Source organism: Pituophis catenifer, unplaced genomic scaffold (genome assembly GCF_029215685.1).
Source record: "Pituophis catenifer annectens isolate HBS135680 unplaced genomic scaffold, rPitCat1.0.hap2 SCAF_2, whole genome shotgun sequence".
Classification (NCBI taxonomy): Eukaryota; Metazoa; Chordata; class Lepidosauria; order Squamata; family Colubridae; genus Pituophis; species Pituophis catenifer.
In genome coordinates this window covers 108,869,611-108,890,097 of record NW_027256882.1, presented here as the reverse complement: position 1 = coordinate 108,890,097, position 20,487 = coordinate 108,869,611, and the positions used below count along the sequence as shown (strand labels likewise).

The 20,487-nt window shown below is 37.1% G+C and overlaps 1 protein-coding gene across 2 annotated transcripts in view; it reads left to right on the top strand.

Moving 5' to 3' along the window:
* JAKMIP2 (janus kinase and microtubule interacting protein 2) overlaps positions 1-20,487 on the top strand; it is a 41,623-nt gene that overhangs the window by 8,363 nt on the left and 12,773 nt on the right. For both annotated transcript variants that reach the window (XM_070933951.1, XM_070933950.1), the window contains exons 2-10: positions 1,909-2,406; positions 8,983-9,192; positions 10,133-10,231; positions 11,825-11,971; positions 13,090-13,230; positions 15,286-15,342; positions 17,471-17,590; positions 19,711-19,839; positions 20,276-20,359. In XM_070933951.1, coding sequence (XP_070790052.1) covers positions 1,909-2,406; positions 8,983-9,192; positions 10,133-10,231; positions 11,825-11,971; positions 13,090-13,230; positions 15,286-15,342; positions 17,471-17,590; positions 19,711-19,839; positions 20,276-20,359 — 1,485 coding nt within the window. The remainder of the gene's footprint in view (positions 1-1,908; positions 2,407-8,982; positions 9,193-10,132; positions 10,232-11,824; positions 11,972-13,089; positions 13,231-15,285; positions 15,343-17,470; positions 17,591-19,710; positions 19,840-20,275; positions 20,360-20,487) is intronic.

Sequence of the window (20,487 nt, the reverse complement as noted above, 5' to 3'; positions counted from 1 at the left end):
GCATGAGTTTGGCACACACTGCATATGCGTGCACTCAGTGTGCATTTGTTGCGCACCACGCATGTGCGGGCAGCCCGTGGAGGATTTCACCACTGCTCCAAGATCCCTTCCAACTTTATTATTCTGTTATTCTGATTTGATGTATTCTATGTATTCTATGAAAAGCATATTCAGCATAATTTGGATTTACAAGAATGTGTTTGGACCCATATAGGGCCCATATGAGAAGTCAGAGGAAGTAAAGTTAAGACAGAATAGCTAGGTGTATACTAGTGGCAAGGCAGGTGTCAGCAGTTTTCCAGCTTGAGGGGGAGAAATTTGGCCCACAAAATCTTCTCAGAATCCCAAATGTTTCCAACAGTCCCAAAGATTACCAGTTTGGGTCTTAACTTCACCATATGAACCTTACTTTGTGGAAGACTGAAGAAAAGAATCATCAGATTTTAAAATGATTCAGCAGTAACCAAACAGAACATACACACACCCTCTCACACACAAAAAGCACCCATGTACATATCCCTTGTCTGAAATCTCAAGAGAGTCAAGATATTGAAAAATTTCAGTAGAGTATATCTAATACTGTGTTTTCCCGAAAATAAGACCCTGTCTTATATTTTTTTGAACCCTGAAATAAGCACTTGGCCTTATTTTCGGGGAGGTCTTATTATTTTGGGGCGCGTGGAGCAAGACGGGGCTCCTCTTGCCATCTTACTTGATTTCCAGCTCTGTCTCTCTAACCCTAACTAAAGTAAATGGCGGGGACCGGTTGCGCATGCGTTTAGATATTTTCAGGAAGAGCTTATTTTCAGGGGAGGTCTTATTTTCAGGAAAACACAGTATTACTACAGTAGAAAATAATTCATATAAAGTAGGGTGCAATCTTTTGTTCAGTATTTGGGTTTTTTTAGATATTTAATTTTTGACTCAAGCTTGAGTCAATTCTCAACTTTGGACAATATTTATAAACTGGAATAAAGTTTATTCTTAATAAATTTGATAAGGACCGTTGGTGTGTGTCAATATCCTTGGGAATCCGGAAGGGGGCAGAACACCTTTTGGAGGGGGGAGTAATGCAGCATCCTTTTGTATATGTGTTCCTTTAAATCAGTCTTGACTCCTGGAGACTATATTAAAATCTCTGCAGGTTTCTTGACAACATTCTTCTTCCTAGGATTGGGGAAAAAAATCACTGGACCAAAGTCATCCAGCAGGCTTTATACCTTAGATAAAATCAGAACTTGCTGTCTTCTGGATTATAGTCCAATATATTTAACATTAAACCAAATTGTCTTTCAGCCTCCTATTTACTATATTTGAAACCGTTTCTCAGATGATGCTTTGAGGAAAAAATAATTGTTTTGATAATGTCTTGTTTTCTCGGTTTTGCCACATCAGTCATTCCTTTTGGTCATGTAAAGAGAAATATTATTAAATGCTCTGAATACACAACTTTTATATTTAGGTGTTTTCAACGAACATATACTAAGGGAAAGATTATTTCTGGGAATTATATAGTCTGGCATCCTAAAATCCACTGAATTTGAATACAAAATAACAGCAATAGCATATTTCATTTTAAGTTTATAGATCAGGCCTATAGTTCTGTATGAGTTTCCCAAAAATATATATAAAAAGATAAATGTGTACTTTTTAATAAGATGTGAATTAATAGATTTTAATTATAGTGCACTCTTCAATTAAGGTTTGGTTGAAAGCATAGAACTTTGTTACACATCTGAACTGTTTTTTAGCCTTTTTGGTAACTGAAAGTTATTTGCAATTGTGCACAAATTACAGCTTGTGTGAACATTTATAAAACTGAAGATCCTGTGTAATTATAGGCTTTGGATGATGGTGATAATGTTGCTGGTATCCATTTTCTCTTCTTTTTCTCTTCTTACTCTGTAGGTGAACAAACTTGAAAGGGAAAAAATCCAAGAAACAAAACGGATCCGGGAATTAGAACAGCGCAAACAGACAGTGCAGATCACTGAACTCAAAGCTAAACTCCATGAGGAGAAGATGAAGGAGCTACAAGCTGTCCGGGAAAACCTTATCAAACAGCATGAGCAAGAAATGTCACGGACGATGAAAATCAGAGACAGTGAAATCCAGAGACTCAAGTCAGCACTGTATGCATTGCGGGAAGGGAGTAGCGATAAAGTACGGACAGCCCTGAGCATTGAGGCTCGTGAAGAGGCCAGGAAACAATTTGACTCTGAGCGCCTTAAACTTTTGCAAGAAATTACTGAACTGAAGTCTGCCAAGAAGCAGGTGGACGAAGCCCTAAATAATATGATCCAAGCTGATAAGATTAAAGCCGGAGACCTCCGGAGTGAGCATCAGTCCCACCAGGAGGCAATCTCTAAGATCAAGTGGGAGAGTGAGAGGGACATTCGCAGACTGGTTAGTAACGTATCTAAATATCCAGCCATGTTTATGACTCAATGTGCATACTGCATAACCTTTCCTGTGATTCTCATTACACTATATGCAAAGATTTTGATTGCCTACTTAGAGAGATCTGCCCTCCAAACCTACCATGCATTATAAGTATGTTATAATGCAAACTTCTGTGTTTATCAGAATTAGCCTGATTAGTAATATCAACATGAAGAAAACATATTAGTAGTTCATCTTTCCAACTGTTACCAGCACAGGATACTTTAAAAGTCAATACTCAGGCACAAAAATTGCACTGTAAAATAAGAGGCTGAGCCAAGAATAAGGATTCTAAAATAAAGAAATGTGACCATATTAGATAGAGGGGGAAACCATACCGTGTCCACTAAAAAAAAAGATACAGTTATCTTCATGCATTTTATTGAACCAGTTTATGCTGTCATTGCTTTGTGCTGGTACGATACGCGTTTAGTGACAATAGAAGATTCTCCATGAATATTACTCAAAATCATATGAGTGTTTAAACTAATATCCACAATTGTGTACCTTCTTGTCTTCAAAATGCTTTTCCACATGCCATTGAAGTTTTAGTCCCATGCATACTTTAGAAAAAGTGCCATGGAATTCTGCACAGTTGTATCTCAGATACAGTTGTATCTCAGTTGTGTTTCTCTCACAACTTGTATGTGAGTGCCTGAGTTTTGTTTCTCTCACAACTTGGTGCCTGAGTTTTGAATGACTTGCTGTTGAGGAAATCTTTGGCGTTAAAACCAATAGTGTACTAATAATTTAAAAGTTCTGGATGGAGAGCCACATTAAAAAAAAAACCTAAATAAGCTGTATTTTCTTATAAGACATTAACCACTAGACCAAACCTTAACCACTAGACCAGGGGTGTCAAACTGGCGGTCCATGGGCCAGATGCATCACATGCAGGTCACGCCCACCCCAGCTCTACAAAGGGGAAAAATGTCATGGTATATCACGTAACGGCAACATGACGCCGCGAGTTTGACACCTGTGCCAAACAGACCAAACTGGCTTTCCAGTTATATTTAAAAGATGTCTTGAAGATCTACACAGTGTTGCCTGATTGTCTGCCTCCAGGAATAATTTATTTTTACTGAACTCCCATTTTGGTTGTTTTGTTTTGTGTTTTCTTCGTGCTCTCATAAAATATTGACATATTTTTCCTACAGTGATCTTTGCCTGTTGTCACTTAATTATGTGGAAAGATCAGCTAGTGTACAGCAATGAACAATTGCTCATTAGAGACCTAAATAATTTATTTTCAGATTAATTTATTCACCCTTGAGACATGTCATAAGGTACTACGGTAGAAAGAGAAAGGCTGGACTACTCCAATTCAATAAACTGAAACACAGGTAGCTGATGGGTGAAATATTTTCAATTGCGTCTGTTCTAGTGCTGAGTTGAAATGGAGAGATCTATGTTTCATTAGCATAGTCACTGTTTTTGGATTGATTGATTGATTGATTGATTGATTGATTCCCTGGTCAGGAGTCAAATCCCTTCACTCACTCAGGGCCCTAGGCCTGAGTACACAACGAGGCCTTTACGGCCTTACAAAAGACCAGCAGTATCAGGGACAACCCAATCTCCAGAGGAAAAATGTTCCATAGGGCAGGCACTAGAGCAGAAAAGGCTCATGTCCTGAGCTCCATTCGACTGACATTTTTTACCTGATGGGATCCAGACAATGCCTATCCGGCTGAACCAGATATGATATATGGATATAGATGGTTCCTTAATTTAGCCCTATGCTTTGAAAGTCTTAAAAGTGACTATCAGTACCAGGGGTGGATTCTTCTTAACTTTACTACCGGTTTGCAATGGGGACAGCTTTTGAGGTAGAAGAAAGGAAATATGCCCCATTTGTTAGAACAAATAGGCCAGCTCTCTCTTATGCTGACCAAGCAAGTTTAATTGATTATTGGGGCAGGATGTGGGATGCCACTGTGCAATTAAGCATTAAGTTCTGTGAATGAAGTGAAGAATACAGAGATAATATTTTCTGCAAGATATGTCTTTAAGTATATATGCCATTATCGCTATACCACTTGTAATGGGATCTCTATTTGTATGTCACCTTTCCACATTCTGCTTGGACTAAGTTGGACTATAGCAAAAGTACAATGCTAATCAGTAACTGTACTGCAATTAAGTTTAAAATTGGGGGTGTATTTCTGGTGCCCAACAAGCTGGATAATTGAAATTTCAGGAAATATGCTGAATGGCTTTAGAGCAGAAATACTTACAGCTCAGCTAAACTCCTGCTTGGATTATATACATACGGTATTTTGGCTTCACTATAACCTTAAAGTTGTATCAAAACTTTCAGTTAATCTGAAACATAGCAGATAATATATTGAGCCCATTTCTACAGGAGCTAACTTAGTACTTAACTCCTATTCATGATATAATTAGTGATCTTTAAAGACCAAATAAATAAGCAAAAAAAATGAGATTGAAGCATCTAAAAGAATACCTCTATCAGCCAGAAGTATTGCTGAGATATTATATGTCAACCAGGAAAAATAGTGGCAACTCTGTTGTGATCATTTAATTGTGGACGACAATTGGAAATTTGTTAATTTAAACTCTGTGTGCCAGATATAAACTGGTATCTTTATCAGGGATTTTAATTCAGTTGATTTAAATTTGATATGCATTTTCAGATTTGAACACTGTATTGTACTATTAAGGGAATGACAGTATTTTTATCATTTGCAGTTTCTGCTGTAGTTGTAGGATGGTATGTTTACCATGTGATCCCTGATTAGCTGGTATCACACAATGAATATATTGTTTCCAAGTGGGAATAATTGCTGGCTACAAGTATTGAAAAAACATGGAGTACTAGAAAATGGGAAATGAGATTTAAATAAATTATCTGCTTGGTTATTTGTTGCTAGTTTAAAGATGATTTTTTTAATTTAGTATTTTATTTGTATACTTCATGGTTAGACTTGCAAGACAAGAAGGAATAATCCATATAGAACTGTCGTAACTGATCTTTTCAAATGCTAAAGCAACCTGTAACACCTTCATTGAAAAATGAAGAAAAAATGCCAAAATCAGCCCCAACTTCTGTGACTGAGAGCAGGGATGAAGATCTGGATTCAGCCCACTTAGGCATAAGTTTCCACTGAGAAAGATGTGCAATGAAGAAATGTGCATTGCAACATCATAACAAAATTATGTTGTAGTACAAAAGGATGGAGCTTGGGTCATAACCAGGGATGGTATTCACTTACTTTCCCTACCGGTTTGCAAATGTGAATGCGTGTGCGCCCAGCCTTCCGTGCATGCGCTTTGCTCATGTGTGCGCCTTCCGTGCATGTGCCCAGCCTCAAAAACATGCCTAAATAGGACGGCATATCCGGCATCCCAATATAGTCAGTTGACTCCATCACTGACTATTGGGGGCGAGTCTTTGGCCCCCGCTGAGAAGGCGCGCAATCTGGGAGTCCTCCTGGATACGCAGCTGTCCTTGGAGGAACATCTGACAGCTATAGCCAGGGGGACCTTCTGTCAGGTTCGCCTGATTCGCCAGTTGTGGCCCTTTCTTGATCGGGATTCCCTGTGCACAGTCACCCACGCCCTCGTCACCTCGCGCCTGGACTACTGCAACAGTCTTTACATGGGGCTCCCCTTGAGGAGCACCCGGAGGCTCCAACTGGTCCAGAATGCGGCCGCGTGGGTAATTATGGGAGCCGCCTGGGGCTCCCACATAACACCGCTCCTGCATGAGCTGCACTGGCTCCCAGGGGTCTTCCGGGTGTGCTTCAAGGTGTTGGTTACCACCTTTAAAGTGCTCCATGGCATAGGACCTAGTTATCTTCAAGACCGCCTGCTGCTACCTATGACCTCCCACCGACCTGTGCGCTCCCACAGAGAGGGCCTCCTCGGGGTGCCATCAGCCAAACAATGTAGGCTGGTGACCCCCAGGGGGAGGGCCTTCTCTGTGGGGCCACCTACCCTCTGGAATCAGCTGCCCCCAGAGATAAGGAGAATCCAAGACCTCGGTGCCTTCCGCTGCGCCCTTAAAACTTTCTTTTTTCAGCAAGCCGGGCTGGCTTAACATTTTTTTTAAACATATTTTTAATTTTTTAATTGGTTTGTTATCTTAAATTGGGGCCAAATTAATATATATATCCTTTTATTTGTTTTTAATGTTTGTATTGTATGTTTTTATCTGGCTGTACACCGCCCTGAGTCCCTTGGGAGAAGGTGCGGTATATAAACTCGAAATAAAATAAAATAAAAATAAAATAAAGCTGGGATGGAATTTCTGTTACCGGTTCGCCTGAACTGGTCCGAACCAGCTGAATACCATCTCTGGTCATAACATCACAATGCATATTTCACTATGTCAGTAACATCTTGGGTAGGTATAGATTCCATCATACTGCATCTGAGTTAAAACTAGCCAAGGATAGAAACATTCTGACAGCTTTATAGTCTCTCGTGCTTGTTGGGTCAAAACACGTTTTACCAAATTAAACATATTATAAATTAGGCCTTAATTCAAATATGTTACTACATTTTTGTAAAGCAGCTGTTAAGATTTTGAGTGCAAAATTCTATGTAGAAACTTCTGCAGGTTTTTTTATTTGATCTGGTGTTTGTTTGTTTTTTCTTCTCATCCAATGAAAATAATTTTCTTCCCCAGAATGTTCTGTCAATTGGGGACAAAATCAATAGATCTTTGAATCATCATGCAGTTTCTCTGATTGTCAAAGCTGGCCCTATTATTAGGCAAAATGAAGCCCCTGCAAAGAACAGTAACCCTGGATGGCCCTAATCCATTTTGCACTGGGCCACAAATAACTTTAAGGCTAGGAGATTTCAAGGCAGATGGTTAGCCTGGCCAGCCACTCTGTGGGCATCACCCTGAGGTGATGCTTAGAACAAAGGTTAATGCAAGGAACTCAGAATGCATCACTCTGTGAACCTTCCTATAGCAGCATCTAAGGTGTATGTATTCTCTAAAGAATAAATCCTTTTGTTGCTCCCATTTGGAGTAGGATATACAGGAGGGAATGAAAATGGCATCTTGGGGCAGAAACTGCCGTGGGAGTGACAGAGATATAGTAATCTTGGGATGCTTCTGCTGTTTGTGGTAATCAATTATACAGTATCTAATACCTAATTCTAGGGTGATGCTAGTCTGAATTGAATGTGCCTATACCATTAGCAGGAATAGATCATAGTTAATCAAAATGATAAAAGATTTTGATTCTTAGCTCTTTTGTAAAGTTTGAAAGATCCAGATAACAAAATTTATAGACTTGTATTATGATTATGATTATTGATCAGAATAGCTTCTATTCAATGAAGCAGAGGAAGATTAGTCTATTTACTTAATGAGCAATCTCTGACTGGCAATTTCAAGTTGTATTCCTTCTGTATTTTCCAAACTCATTTTTCTGTGTTATAATTTATGGAAATTCAACACAAAGCTCCCATTCTTGATAAATATCACCATAATTTCCATAATATGTGACTGCATTCTTAACTAGAAGAATTTGGCTTCTGCTAGCCAACACTGTGTCACACAGTCAATAATGGTTTTGGCTTTACCAAAAATGAAAAACAAACTGCTGAGAGATTCACCAGTTTCGTAGAGCTGAGGATATCAAATGTAGAACTGCCATAAAGTCTTCCCTCATTTTTCTTGTTAGCTGAATGACAACCAGTAAATAAGAAAAGAAAAGAAAAAAACAGAAGAGAATATTTGTATCTCAGGGTTGATCTGTGGATTTCTTGGTGCTCTCTGGGCTTGGTTGTTTTTTTACCAACTAGTAACATCATCCGTGCACTGATGATGTTACTAGGTTTTATCTATAGTGTAGGGGTGTTAAACTCACTGCCTGCAGGCCGGATGTGTTACACACTGGCCATGCCCAGCCTGTTTTAACAAAGGGGGGAAAGTTGCGATATGTTGTCACATGATGACAACCTGATGACACGAATTTGACACCCCTGCTATAGTGGAACAGGGTTCTACTTCTCATATTTAACTCAAAATTCAGGTTCAAACCAGAATATTTTCAGAATGATGCTAACTGATCGGACTGTTTCTCAAACCTGAGATAGAATGTATGAATTAGGTGGTCTTTGCACCAAGCTACCTGTAGATGTTGCACCAAGCTACCTGTAGATGTTGCAGGCTTTACACTTGCCACGGGTTTCTAATGTAAGGACAATTAAAAATTACATTTAAAATATCAACATACAGATTTGCTTGTTTGCTTGTTTATTTGTATTCTTTTGTGCCACTATTTGTGCCATGGAATATTACATTAAAACCAGTTAATGGTACAGACAAAATACGTAACTTAAAAATCATGTTTAATTTTAAATAGGTACAGTATATCCTTATATGCACTGAACTATTTTATGGTCTTACAGTTTCAGAGAAGAAATTGCTGTAACCAATGCTGAAACATACAGTATGAACCCTGAAGATCCATTACTTGCAAAATGTATTCAAATAAATGAATTCATGATTGAACTTATGCCATATCACTGTTCTCATGTATCTTCATTCAGATGGATGAGATCAAAGCAAAAGACAGAACTATCTTTTCTTTGGAGAAAGAGCTGGAGACCCTGACAGGATATGTTCAGAAGCTTCAGCTACAGAAAGAAGCATTGGATGAACAACTGTTTTTGGTTAAGGAGGCTGAATGCAACATGAGCAGTCCCAAAAGAGAGATCCCTGGCAGAGCAGGAGATGGCTCGGAACACTGCAGTAGTCCTGTAAGAAGCATGCTCTATTTCATCACACTGGGATTTTGATTGGGTCCGTTTATTGCATCATTGCTCTGCTTTCCATGAGTGGCATCTACTCATGAATTATACAATACTCCCTCTTGTGGCAATTCGTAGGCTGCATTTCAGTTCTGATTCAATTGTGTAGTTAATTCAAAACAAGAGAGGAGGAGGAGGAGGAGGAAAATGATTGGCATTTATGCAGAACCTTTGAAACACTCAAACATTCTATATTCATTAACTCAACAGTTTATAAAAGAGCTTGTAAAAGCCTGCTGTTAATGTTCCCTTGTTGAAGATCCAATTGTACACTAAGAGTGTGACATAGAAGTTTGCCTAAAGCCACTTACTGATTTAGAAATATATGCTCACATTCTTGTTTACATAAAATACAATGTTATATGTTTAGGAAGGATGCACAATATGTGGTTCTCGAGACACTGCTGACTTATATTTGTCAGTATTGGTTACTGATAGAAGAGAATATTTGTATCTCAGGGTTGACCTCTGGGTTCCTTGGTGCTCTCTGGGCTTTGTTTGTTTGGTTTTTTTTTTTTTTTTTACCAAACTAGTAACACCACCAGTACACTGATGATGTTACCAAGTATGGTAATGAAATATCTGCAAGAAAACAACCAAACTTAGGGACCACCAAGAACCTCACAATATTTGTTACTATTGACTATGTGTGAAGCCCATAGTCAGGGATCTTCTCTTTCATCACCGTGATGAGAGAGAACGTCCCTGAGGATGGGCTCCACCACGAGTCTGGAAAGCTCAGAAGACTAAACCTTTGGTCCCAGTGACTGACACAGATTGAATCCTGCAATTTCATCTTTATTGTGATTCATAATTTCTGTCAAGGATCTCAACACTTGCCTATAAATAATACTGTGTCAAATTATTTTTCTTTGACAAACATTTGTAGGATCTACGTAGAAATCAGAAGAGAATGGCAGAACTCAATGCTACTATTCGGAAGCTTGAGGATAGGAACACTCTGCTTGTGGATGAACGTAATGAATTGGTATGGTACCTTAGCAGTTTCTGAACCTTTTATTTAATGTAAAATATCTGGGATAGCAATGTCAAAATCATAAATGATAAATAATATTGCAGAGGTGCATCAGCTTTATTCATACTTGTTTTTCTTCTGTTCAATCATGTCTGATTCTCTGGATAAATTTCTGCAATCTCCTTGGCAAGGTTTTTCAGAAGTGGTTTGGGCTGAGGAAGTGACTGGTTCAAGGTCACCCAGCTGGCTTTGTTCCTAAGGTGGGACTAAAGTTTATGATCTCCTGTGAGATCATTTCAGTGGAAGAGGATTGAAGTTCTCTAGTTAGGAGCAGGACAACAGATGATAACTATCTGAATCGAGTTAGACTGAGAATGATTGATCTAAATTTACCCAGTAAATTTCCATGGCCATAGGTAGACGTGCACCTAGATTAATCATTATAGCAAATTCATCATGTTATCGATCTGACCGCTATCTTCCATAATTCATGCTTTTGTAACACTGCGTGTTGTGTGAACCCAGGCAATTCTAATTTATTTCATAAATAATGATGTAAAATCAGTCCCTGGCAGATAGCCCCTCTTCTTAGTTTCACATGATAAATTTTCCAGCACTAGATATTATACATATTTTAATACCAGCAATAGAATAGCAACTATTCTTTCTCTTCTTAGAAGAATAAGAAATAAGGCATGACATGGCCTCTCATTCATACTGTTATGAACAGTAGTTAGGTTGGATTCTTACGTTAAATTTATTTTTGGGCTATAGATACTTAAACAACATTTCAGGATAATAAGTATAAGAAAGTCAGAAGTGGCATTTCTTGCCATAATGAAGTCATCAATATTTTTAACTCTGATGAAACATGTTTCGTAGAGCCAAATGACATTATCATTATTTTAAGATCTGTAGATGGCATCTTAAAAGAAAATCAAAGCTTGAAATTCTACCCCTCAAACTGTGTTCTATTGATCTGATTCATATAATATTCTAAGCCGTAGTTTGTAGTTTGTTTTGAAGTTAGTGTGATATAGGAATCAACATGATAACTTCTTGAAGAAATAATGTTTTAAACATTTCCATTCCAGAAACTGTATAAATATATATATTTGTCAATCAAAATGTACAGGTAGTCCTTGACTTACAACAGTCCACTTAGTGACCATTCAAAGTTATAGCAGCACTGGAAAAAGTGACATATGACTATTTTTCACATTTATGACTGTTTCAGCATTCCCATGGTCATGTGATTTACATTTGGATGTTTGACAGGTGACTCACATTTATGACGATTGCAGTGTCCCGGGGTTATGTAATCACCTTTTGCAACCTTCTGACAAGCAAAGTCAATGGGGAAACCAGATTCACTTAGCAACCCTGTTACTAATTTAAAAACTGCAGTGGTTTCCTTAACAAATGTGGCAAGAAAAGTTGTAAAATGGGGTAAAACTCACTTAACAAATTTCTCACTTAGCAACCTAAATTTTGGGCTCAATTGTGGTTGCAAGTTGAGGACTACCTGTATACGTGTTAGTGGATGCATGTACTATAGATGCGTAATCTATCTATCTAGTTAATTAATTAGCATTTTGTTTGCAGTTGAAACGTGTTCGAGAAGCTGAAAAACAATGCAAACCTCTTCTGGAAAGAAATAAGTGCCTCTCTAAAAGAAATGATGAACTCATGCAGTCGTTGCAGCGCATGGAGGAGAAACTTAAAGCAATCACTAAGGAAAATTTAGAGATGGTTTGTACCAAGAATTCAAATTTATTCTGTTTTTTTAATCATTTGTTTGTTTTCAGTTCTTGGAATATAACTATTAAAGGAAATGCCATAATCGTATTTTGATAATAGCCTTTTAGGTGTCATAACAGGGTATGAAGAGCTGAAAGGACTAACATCCAGTCAATGTTATCCTGACCTTTTATGTTTAAAAAAATTGTAACAAAGAAAAAAGCAGAATGTATCATGCCCAACCAATATGGGGTGAAATAATTTTTCATTGGGTTGGTAGTTGGGTTTTTTTGTTTTTTTTGGTTTTTAAGATATTTTTCTTTATTTTAAACTGCAGCCTATTTCCTCAAAATGGCATAGAATTATGGCAACAACTTGAATCAAATTTGGAGATTCAGATTGGGGGGTCTAGAAGACACCAAAAAAGAACTTTTTTAATCCTGGAGTTGTTGGTGCCCCACTTCAATTTAGCAAAAAGGACATGAGTTAGAAGGCACTGCAGTGATGCTCGATTCGAAATTGAACTTCTATTTCAAAAAAAAAAAAAAAAAGATTGCTCTGGGATTCATTTTCATTATTCCCTTAATTCTCCAGGGTTAACATTGCAAAAGCTATTTTTCTTGGAACCATTGAATTTTCTAGGAATTCAAGTGTCTATCTCCTGGATCACAATTTGTTTTTTTCCATTCCTGTTTTTTCATGTTTTGAAAGCCATTTGCTACAGTTTATATGTAGGAATCAAACAGATGCAATAAACAATGGCCTGGATGATTTTTCTAGGGAGCCAAGCCACTATATCCTAAGCATTTGTATTTAGAAGTCCCACTGAGTTCCATTTTGTCTATTTGTTTATAAATACACACAATATCCATAGTTGAATGCTTCCCTGAGTGTTTTTCCATAAAGAGACGTGTATCTTCCCTTCTCTCAACACATCAGTAATTTAAAACCATGCCATGGAAGGAGGGGGGGATAACTCTAACATCTATAATTCAATGTTTAAGATGGGTGGAAAATAAAATATGAGAAATAATATAGTATAATATCCAATCAAGTAAAAAAAAATTAAAAAATCTAAAAAGAAAGCTGGCTTTCCTGTTTTTTTTTTTTTTGTTGTTGTTGTTGTATAGAAAGAAAAGATGGTATCACATCCTCCTCTGAAGAAATTAAAATCACTCAATGATCTTGATCAAGCAAATGAAGAACAAGAAACCGAATTTTTGAAGCTCCAAGTTATAGAACAACAAAACATAATTGATGAGCTGACAAGAGTAAGTTTATTAAGTCTTCATCAACTAAGAAACAAGAAACAAGATCTTGTAGGATTATACAATTTAAAAGAAATTGCATTATGAATAATATACTTCAATATAGCATTTTCTAAACTAGATGCTCTAGAAATGTGTCGAATTCTACAAAGTCCAACGAATGTGAAATACAGTCCAGAATAGACATGTCTGAGCTTGCGAGATTAGGTGAATAAAATAAATTGATATCTGGTAAACTGCAAAGCAAAGTCAAGAAGTCAGCATCACCTCCATTTACAAGAATGGAGGAAATAGAGGTCCCCACAAATGCCTCAAGGCATTCTCAGGAAATAATATGGAAGGTGGCAATAATACAGTACTTTATTCAGAAATGCAATCAGAGTTTCCTACAGTTACAAGGTAATTGTATAGACCACTTTATGCCTACTGCAGGAATTCAGATTAAAGCATAATTATGGATATCTATCTTGCTTCCACATGAATTTATTGAATGAAGCGGACCCCACCCTCATTCTAAATAATTGGTGTCATATCAAACTGCTTTTGGTAGCAATATTATTTAAAAACAAAAACTTTTTTTATTATTTAAAAACAAAAATATCCTTTTGTAATTTAAACCCATTATTTCATGTTCTGTATTCTTGAAATAAGGGAGGGAGGGAGGGTTCTTTGTAAATTTTCTGGCTTCTCATCCATTTTCAAATTGATAATATTGTAATTCTTACCTTTAAAATTGCCTTTGTCTTGTCTGCCTCTCATTGATCCCCATTCACCTAATGATGTCATTCATAAACCAAAGGGGTGAACAGAAATTGGAAGTATGAAGATTTACAAATAAATCTCTCAGTAGATTTGCACTAGGTTGGCAAAAGTTCCTCCTTCCAGCATTAATAATGGCATTCAATGAAAAAGTCACTTTTTATCAACTGAAATGAAGAATGGCTCAGTGTTTGTGGATGAAACAACAAAGAGTTTTGATCAATTAACAATGAGTTTTGATCAGTTAAAACAAATATTTGAGCTGTGATATATTCAGAAATCATTAACTGAAGTTATATAAATCATTATTCTTTCGTCTGATGGATTTTGGTCTCTGGAAAAATACAGAATAGATCCTAGGAACCTGAAGTTGACCCATTCTTGTCTAGAATTATTCCATACTTATTCTGTAAGTAAGATTTCCAAAGAAATTCTATATGCTACCTCTTTTATTTCTTTCAGATCACCTTTCAAAAGCTTTTTTAAGAGCCCTTGGAAATAACTTCATGATGCTTATTGCCATATTATAGCTAATAGAAAGGATGGGTTAGTGGAATAATCCTAACTCCTCCTCTTCTGATTTGCTTCTATTTGTGTTCTGTTCAGTTCAAAAAATTTCCATGGAATTGGGACTTGGAATGAATAAATGACTCAATCAATCAGTCAGATGAGTGAATGGTTCAGTCTCATATGTCCATTTAATATCTTCACAATCACATGAAGTGTTAATACCTCAATATCAAATATAATGCCTTGATAAGACCACACTTGCAATATTGCAACCAGTTTAGGTCACCACAATATAAAAAAGATATTGAGACTCTAGAAAGAGTGCAAAAAAGAGCAAAAAAGATGAGGGGACTGGAGGACAAAACATATGAGGAAAGATTGCAGGAACTGGATATGTCTGTTTAATGAAAAGAAAGACTAGGGGTGATATGATAGCAGTGTTCCAAAGCTAAGGGGCTGCCAAAAGAAGAGGGGTTCAATCTATTCTCCAAAGCACCTGAGAGGCAGGACAAGGAGGAATGGATGGAAACTTATCAAGGAGAGAACAACCTAGAAATTTCCTGACAGTTAGAACAATTAATCAGTGGAACAACTTGCCTCCAGAAGTTGTGGATGTTCCAACACTGGAGGTTTTTAAGAAGAGATTGGACAATGATTTGCCTGAAATGGTATAGGGTTTCCTGCCTGAGCAGGGGATTGGATTAGAAGACTTCCAAGGCCCCTTCCAACTCTGTTATTCTGTTATCTTTGTATCCTGAGTGGTAACTGTTTCTTGGTTTTCTTATTTAGGATAGAGAAAAACTTATTCGACGGAGGAAGCATAAAAGAAGTTCAAAGCCAATTAAGGTAAATGAAGTTTACATATTATATTGAACCGCACTAATATATTAAATTATATTTCATTTCCAATTCATGAAATTACTCTATTCCATGCCCATTTCTCAATACATTCAGAAGGAAAGGTATTAGGCCTCGTAGAAACCATATATGAAAGAAAGAAAGCATCTGCTCAAGTAACAATAAATCCAGCTGTGCTTATTAAATGATGGAGGCAGGAAAACTGAACAAAAAGACTATCATATATGTAACTCATTGCCAATTTCTTGCTAACATGTGTGGTTCTGCAAGATGCAAAACTGACTGTAGACCATACTCTGTAAGGCTTATCTTTTATCTGAGAACAAAATCATAGTAGTATAAGTGTGATTTAAATTCTCATTGATCAGACTTCTTCATGACTCATTTTGGCAAGTTTTAAGTACTGAAATCATCAGTACTTTGCTATCCAACCTGCTGATTAACCAATTCTGTCAGCTTGGTGCATGACTCATTTTCTTGTTTGATGTTGCTAATTAACTTAGTCAGTCTGAATATACTAAAGCTATTTTTAAATCATTGAATTGTAAAAGGGGGATCCAAAAGACAGCAGCTATTTTCACAGCATTGCTTGTAAGACCTATAAATGATGTTGCATAACCAAACAAGCAAGCTTAATGAGGAAGCAAATGGTCTTAGGGAAAAATCCTTCCTTGTTTATTTGCATCTCAGTTTCCTTTGGTTTCCTAAGTCAATTTATTTATTTATTAGTTTGTCAAATGTGTACATGATAGCAGGTATGAATATGAACATGGACATGAATGAAGGAAATGAATACAAATAAATGGGGACAGTAGGACAGGGACGGTAGGCACGCTGGTGTGCTTATGCACACCCCCTTTACGGACCTCTTAGGAATGGGGTGAGGTCCAAGGTAGACAGTTTAAGGTTGAAGCTGTGGGGGTTTAAGGATGTAACAACAGAGTTGGGTAGAGCATTCCAGGCATTGACCACTCTGTTGTTGAAGTCGTATTTTCTGCAATCGAGTTTGGAGCAGTTTACCTTGAGTTTGTATTGAGCCTGTAGTACAGTGGACTAAAGCACTGTTATTAACAACTGCTGCTTGCAATTACTGCAAGTTCAAATCTCACCAGGCTCAAGGTTGACTCAGCCTTCCATCCTTTCAAAGGTAGGTGAAATGAGGACCCAGATTGTGGGGGCAATAAGCTGACTTTGTATAAATATACAAAAGTATGAAGGCTGTTGCTTAACGCATTGTAAGCCACCCTGAGTCTCCGGAGAAGGACGGTATATAAATGAAAGCAAAAAAAAAAAAAAAAGATTGTTTCCCCGTGTATTATTGAGGTTGAAGCTGAAGAAGTTGTTGACAGGTAAGATATTGTAGCAGACAATTTTGTGTACTATGCTTAGATCAGACCGCAGGCGGTGCAGTTCCAGATTGTCCAAGCCCAAAATGTCAAGCCTGGTGGCATAAGGGATTCTATTGTGAGTAGAGTAGTGGAGTACTCTTCTCGTAAAATACCTCTGGACCCACTCAATCATATTAATGTCTGATAAACTGTATGGATTCCAGGCAGACAAGCTGTATTAGAGAATTGGTCTGGCAAAGGTTTTGTATGCCCTAGTTAGCAATACAATGTTACCAGAGAAGAAGCTTCACAAAATTAGGTTAACAATTCTTAATGCCTTTTTGGCAATGCTGTTACAGTGAGTGAAGTTGTTAGACTTCAACCTGCCCAGAGCAAAGTCTATCCTGTTGTACTCTGTAAAGGTCTTTTATTCAGAACCTTTGGAGTTATGTCTGCATTGTGAATGCCAGAATTGGAAATGAGGAGTAGAAGGACAAATTGTCCAAGGGTGATATGTCTATTTCTTTTCTGCAGTCATCAGCAGAGCCATTTGGCTAGTTTGCTGCCTTCAAATTCTAGATTTTCATAACAAAATAGGGTTTCAAAAATCCAGATAATACTAAATGGCAGAAAAGAATGATGGGTTCCTGTATTTATTTGCTGCCATTTTGTTGTCACCCAGATGAAGCATCTCCAACAAATACCTGACTGAGGACATATGATGGAGTATTATCTGTGCTAGAAAACTAGGCTGGTGGCAGAATTAGAATGTTTGGCTTTTTTTACAGAGGCATGTACTGGACACAGTTTATGGGGGTGATGATGACTCTATGGACTCTGAGACATCATCCATGGCTTCATTCAGGACAGACAGAACACCAGCAACACCAGATGAAGATCTAGATGAAGTAAGATTTTCTTCCCTATTTTTATAAAGTTTGAATAATTAGCAAATGTATATTATCCCTTTCAATTTCTTGTCGCACCTGTTGTTGTCGTTTTACATAATGTCCTTCAAAACCTCCATCTGAACCTCTTCCAATTCCTCTTTACTTTTTTTCTAGAAATTCCCTCAATTTCTGGACAGAATTCAGTCAAGAAACTATGCTCTTTAAAAAAAAAATCACATCTTCCACTTTGTCCCATCAAAATGGACAAATGGACAAAGTAGAACCTTATTTTGCTTTAATTTCTCAGTCAAAAATACTTTTTCTCTTAAGCAAAACTCTAATAGGAATTTCTTTAAAAACCGCTGCATATGCTGTAAAATTTGGTCTTCTTCCTAACAAAGTGCATCAAAACATACCTCGGAAGATTTCTTATTCTTTCAAATTTTGTGTTTATTCTATATACTTTATCAATGTCTAACCTCTGTATCCTCCTCAAACCCAGCCAAAAATATTGGCAAAGTTTTAATAACCTTTTCTCAAATATCTTCACCAGAATCATTCTGGGTTACTCCAATCTCAAACAAAATTTCTTCACTCTCTAAATTCCAATAGAAACAGGTTATCTTTCCTGTTTCACTTTCCAACACTCTTTTTATAATAGTGTCTTATTCTTCAAAATGTCCACTTTGCATTGATTTATTTTACAACTCCAGGCATTTGTTTTAGATGATGTCAGATGATTCAGCTAACTTACTGGCCAGTTGCTCAAATATTTTCTGAAGCAAACCTGGTGTAATCCCTCTCTCTGCAGGTTGCTCTAACAAGTCTCCTCTCTATTTTTGCCACTTTTCTGGTGAAAAGTGAATTATGAATTATAATTAAAGAGAAAAGGCAAGCCCCCTCTTTGTTTTTTTCTGTTTTGTGTTTCTGTGCCTTTATTACTTTCAGCTCAAATGGAACTCCATAATTACAGTAAGCATCCTATTCTGGCTCAAATTACTTTTCCTTTGTTTTATAAAATCCACCAAGTGTCAGCACTATTTAATAGTACGCAAAAAACATTCCACAAAGGATCTAATTCGTTTGTCAATTTAATTCCAATTAATTCAAAAGCACTTTACCAAAAACAATTTTTCAAAATAATTATCCTTTATGTATAAATTTATAGTCACTCCATCTTAAGCTTTTTGCAACTAGTCTTTAAAACCTTTTTTAAAACCATTCCAGAAGAAATGACTCAGCCAGGATTATTTTTTATCCTGCCACTCAGAAAATCTCTCTTTAGATGTAAATTAGTTACATCTGAAAGTGTTTAAGAAATTAGGCTAGTGCAAACCTTACATTCATATAGGCTGCATTATGGCTGTGAGCTTAATTGAAATTCCACAACTCCCAGCCTTGCAATTCATAAACTGATCACAAAAATCTTAGTCCCTGCAGTCTACTTAAAAGGAGTAGATATTCTGTGTGCAAGTGGGAGAACTCATGACCTCTCCTTTATGCGTCAGCCAGAATTCATGTCTGGCTGCTGATCTCTTCTTCAGTGTCTTCCTTGCTCCTTCAGAGACATCTAGTTCACCATGGCTCCTCACTGGAAGCTCTCTGCAAATGATTTCTTAACCTGTGTATTCCAGAATACAATATTTTGTTTTTCTAACATAATAAATTCCAATCTTATTGTGATACAATCTATTCTAATCAATCACACCCTGGTCAGCCCTTCTTTATTCTCCTACCATTGGGAAGGAGATATAGAAGCATAGGCAGCCACACAAACAGGCTGAAGAACAGTTTTTATCCATGGGCTGTCAGACTCCTGAATGAAAAATAACTCTACAACAACTTAGTATGATTGACTTGCGGGGCCGGTGCGGAGTGCAATAAGTTCACATGGTGCAATAGGACAGAGTGGTTGTTAGTAAGATTCACTGGGCTAGGGATTTATTTATTTTTTTTGTTTTTGTTTTTCACTGTGAGTTGTATTGTATTGGGGGGCGGGGTGCACGAAGGGAGGCTCAGCCAATCACATTGTACACATGTTGTACTCTGACAATAAAGGTTTGAATTGAATTGTCTTACACCTTCCATATTTTTACAATGCTACACTTAATGTTTATCTGAAACTTTATCTTTTTCAGAGCTTAGCAGCTGAAGAATCAGAGTTGCGATTTAGACAATTAACAAAAGAATATCAGGCCCTGCAGAGAGCCTATGCGTTACTGCAAGAGCAAACTGGGGGTATAATAGATGCAGAAAGAGAAGCCAAGGTTGGTATCCACCAAGGTCAACATAGCTGTCACCCAAATGCATTCCATAAACATGTATGTGTATCTATTCGCCTCTCTATCTTATTTCTAATTCATTCAAACAACCTATAGCAAAGCTACAAAAATTTCTATGCAATCGGATAACAATAACACAGACAAATCATTTTAAAGTAATAGAGAGTAAGACATGCTAAGAGCTCTGTCACAGAAAAAGATGCTACTTGAAAAACAGAGTAGAATGGAACAGGGTCTCAAAACTCAAAGTATTGCGAGAGTTACAAAAGGACCTTTTCATTAGCACAAAGTAGCAATGTGGCTGCTTGCCAGAGGAAAAGAAGGAGCTGCAAATTATTTAAAGATAATTTAAAACTCAGAAAGTTTGATGAGATCTAAAATCATGATTAATGAAACTACTTTTTTTCCTCCTTTTTAACAGGCACAGGAGCAACTCCAAGCCGAAGTCCAGAGATATAGAGCAAAAATAGAAGATCTTGAAAAAACACTGGCCCAGAAAGGACAGGTAGACACTTTACAAAATATGGTTTGTCTCAATTACTTTTAAAGTTATTAGAATTAGTTTGTTATCTAGGAAAGATACATTTTGCACATATGAATCAAGCATCTGAAAGGATGCCTGTAAACAATTAG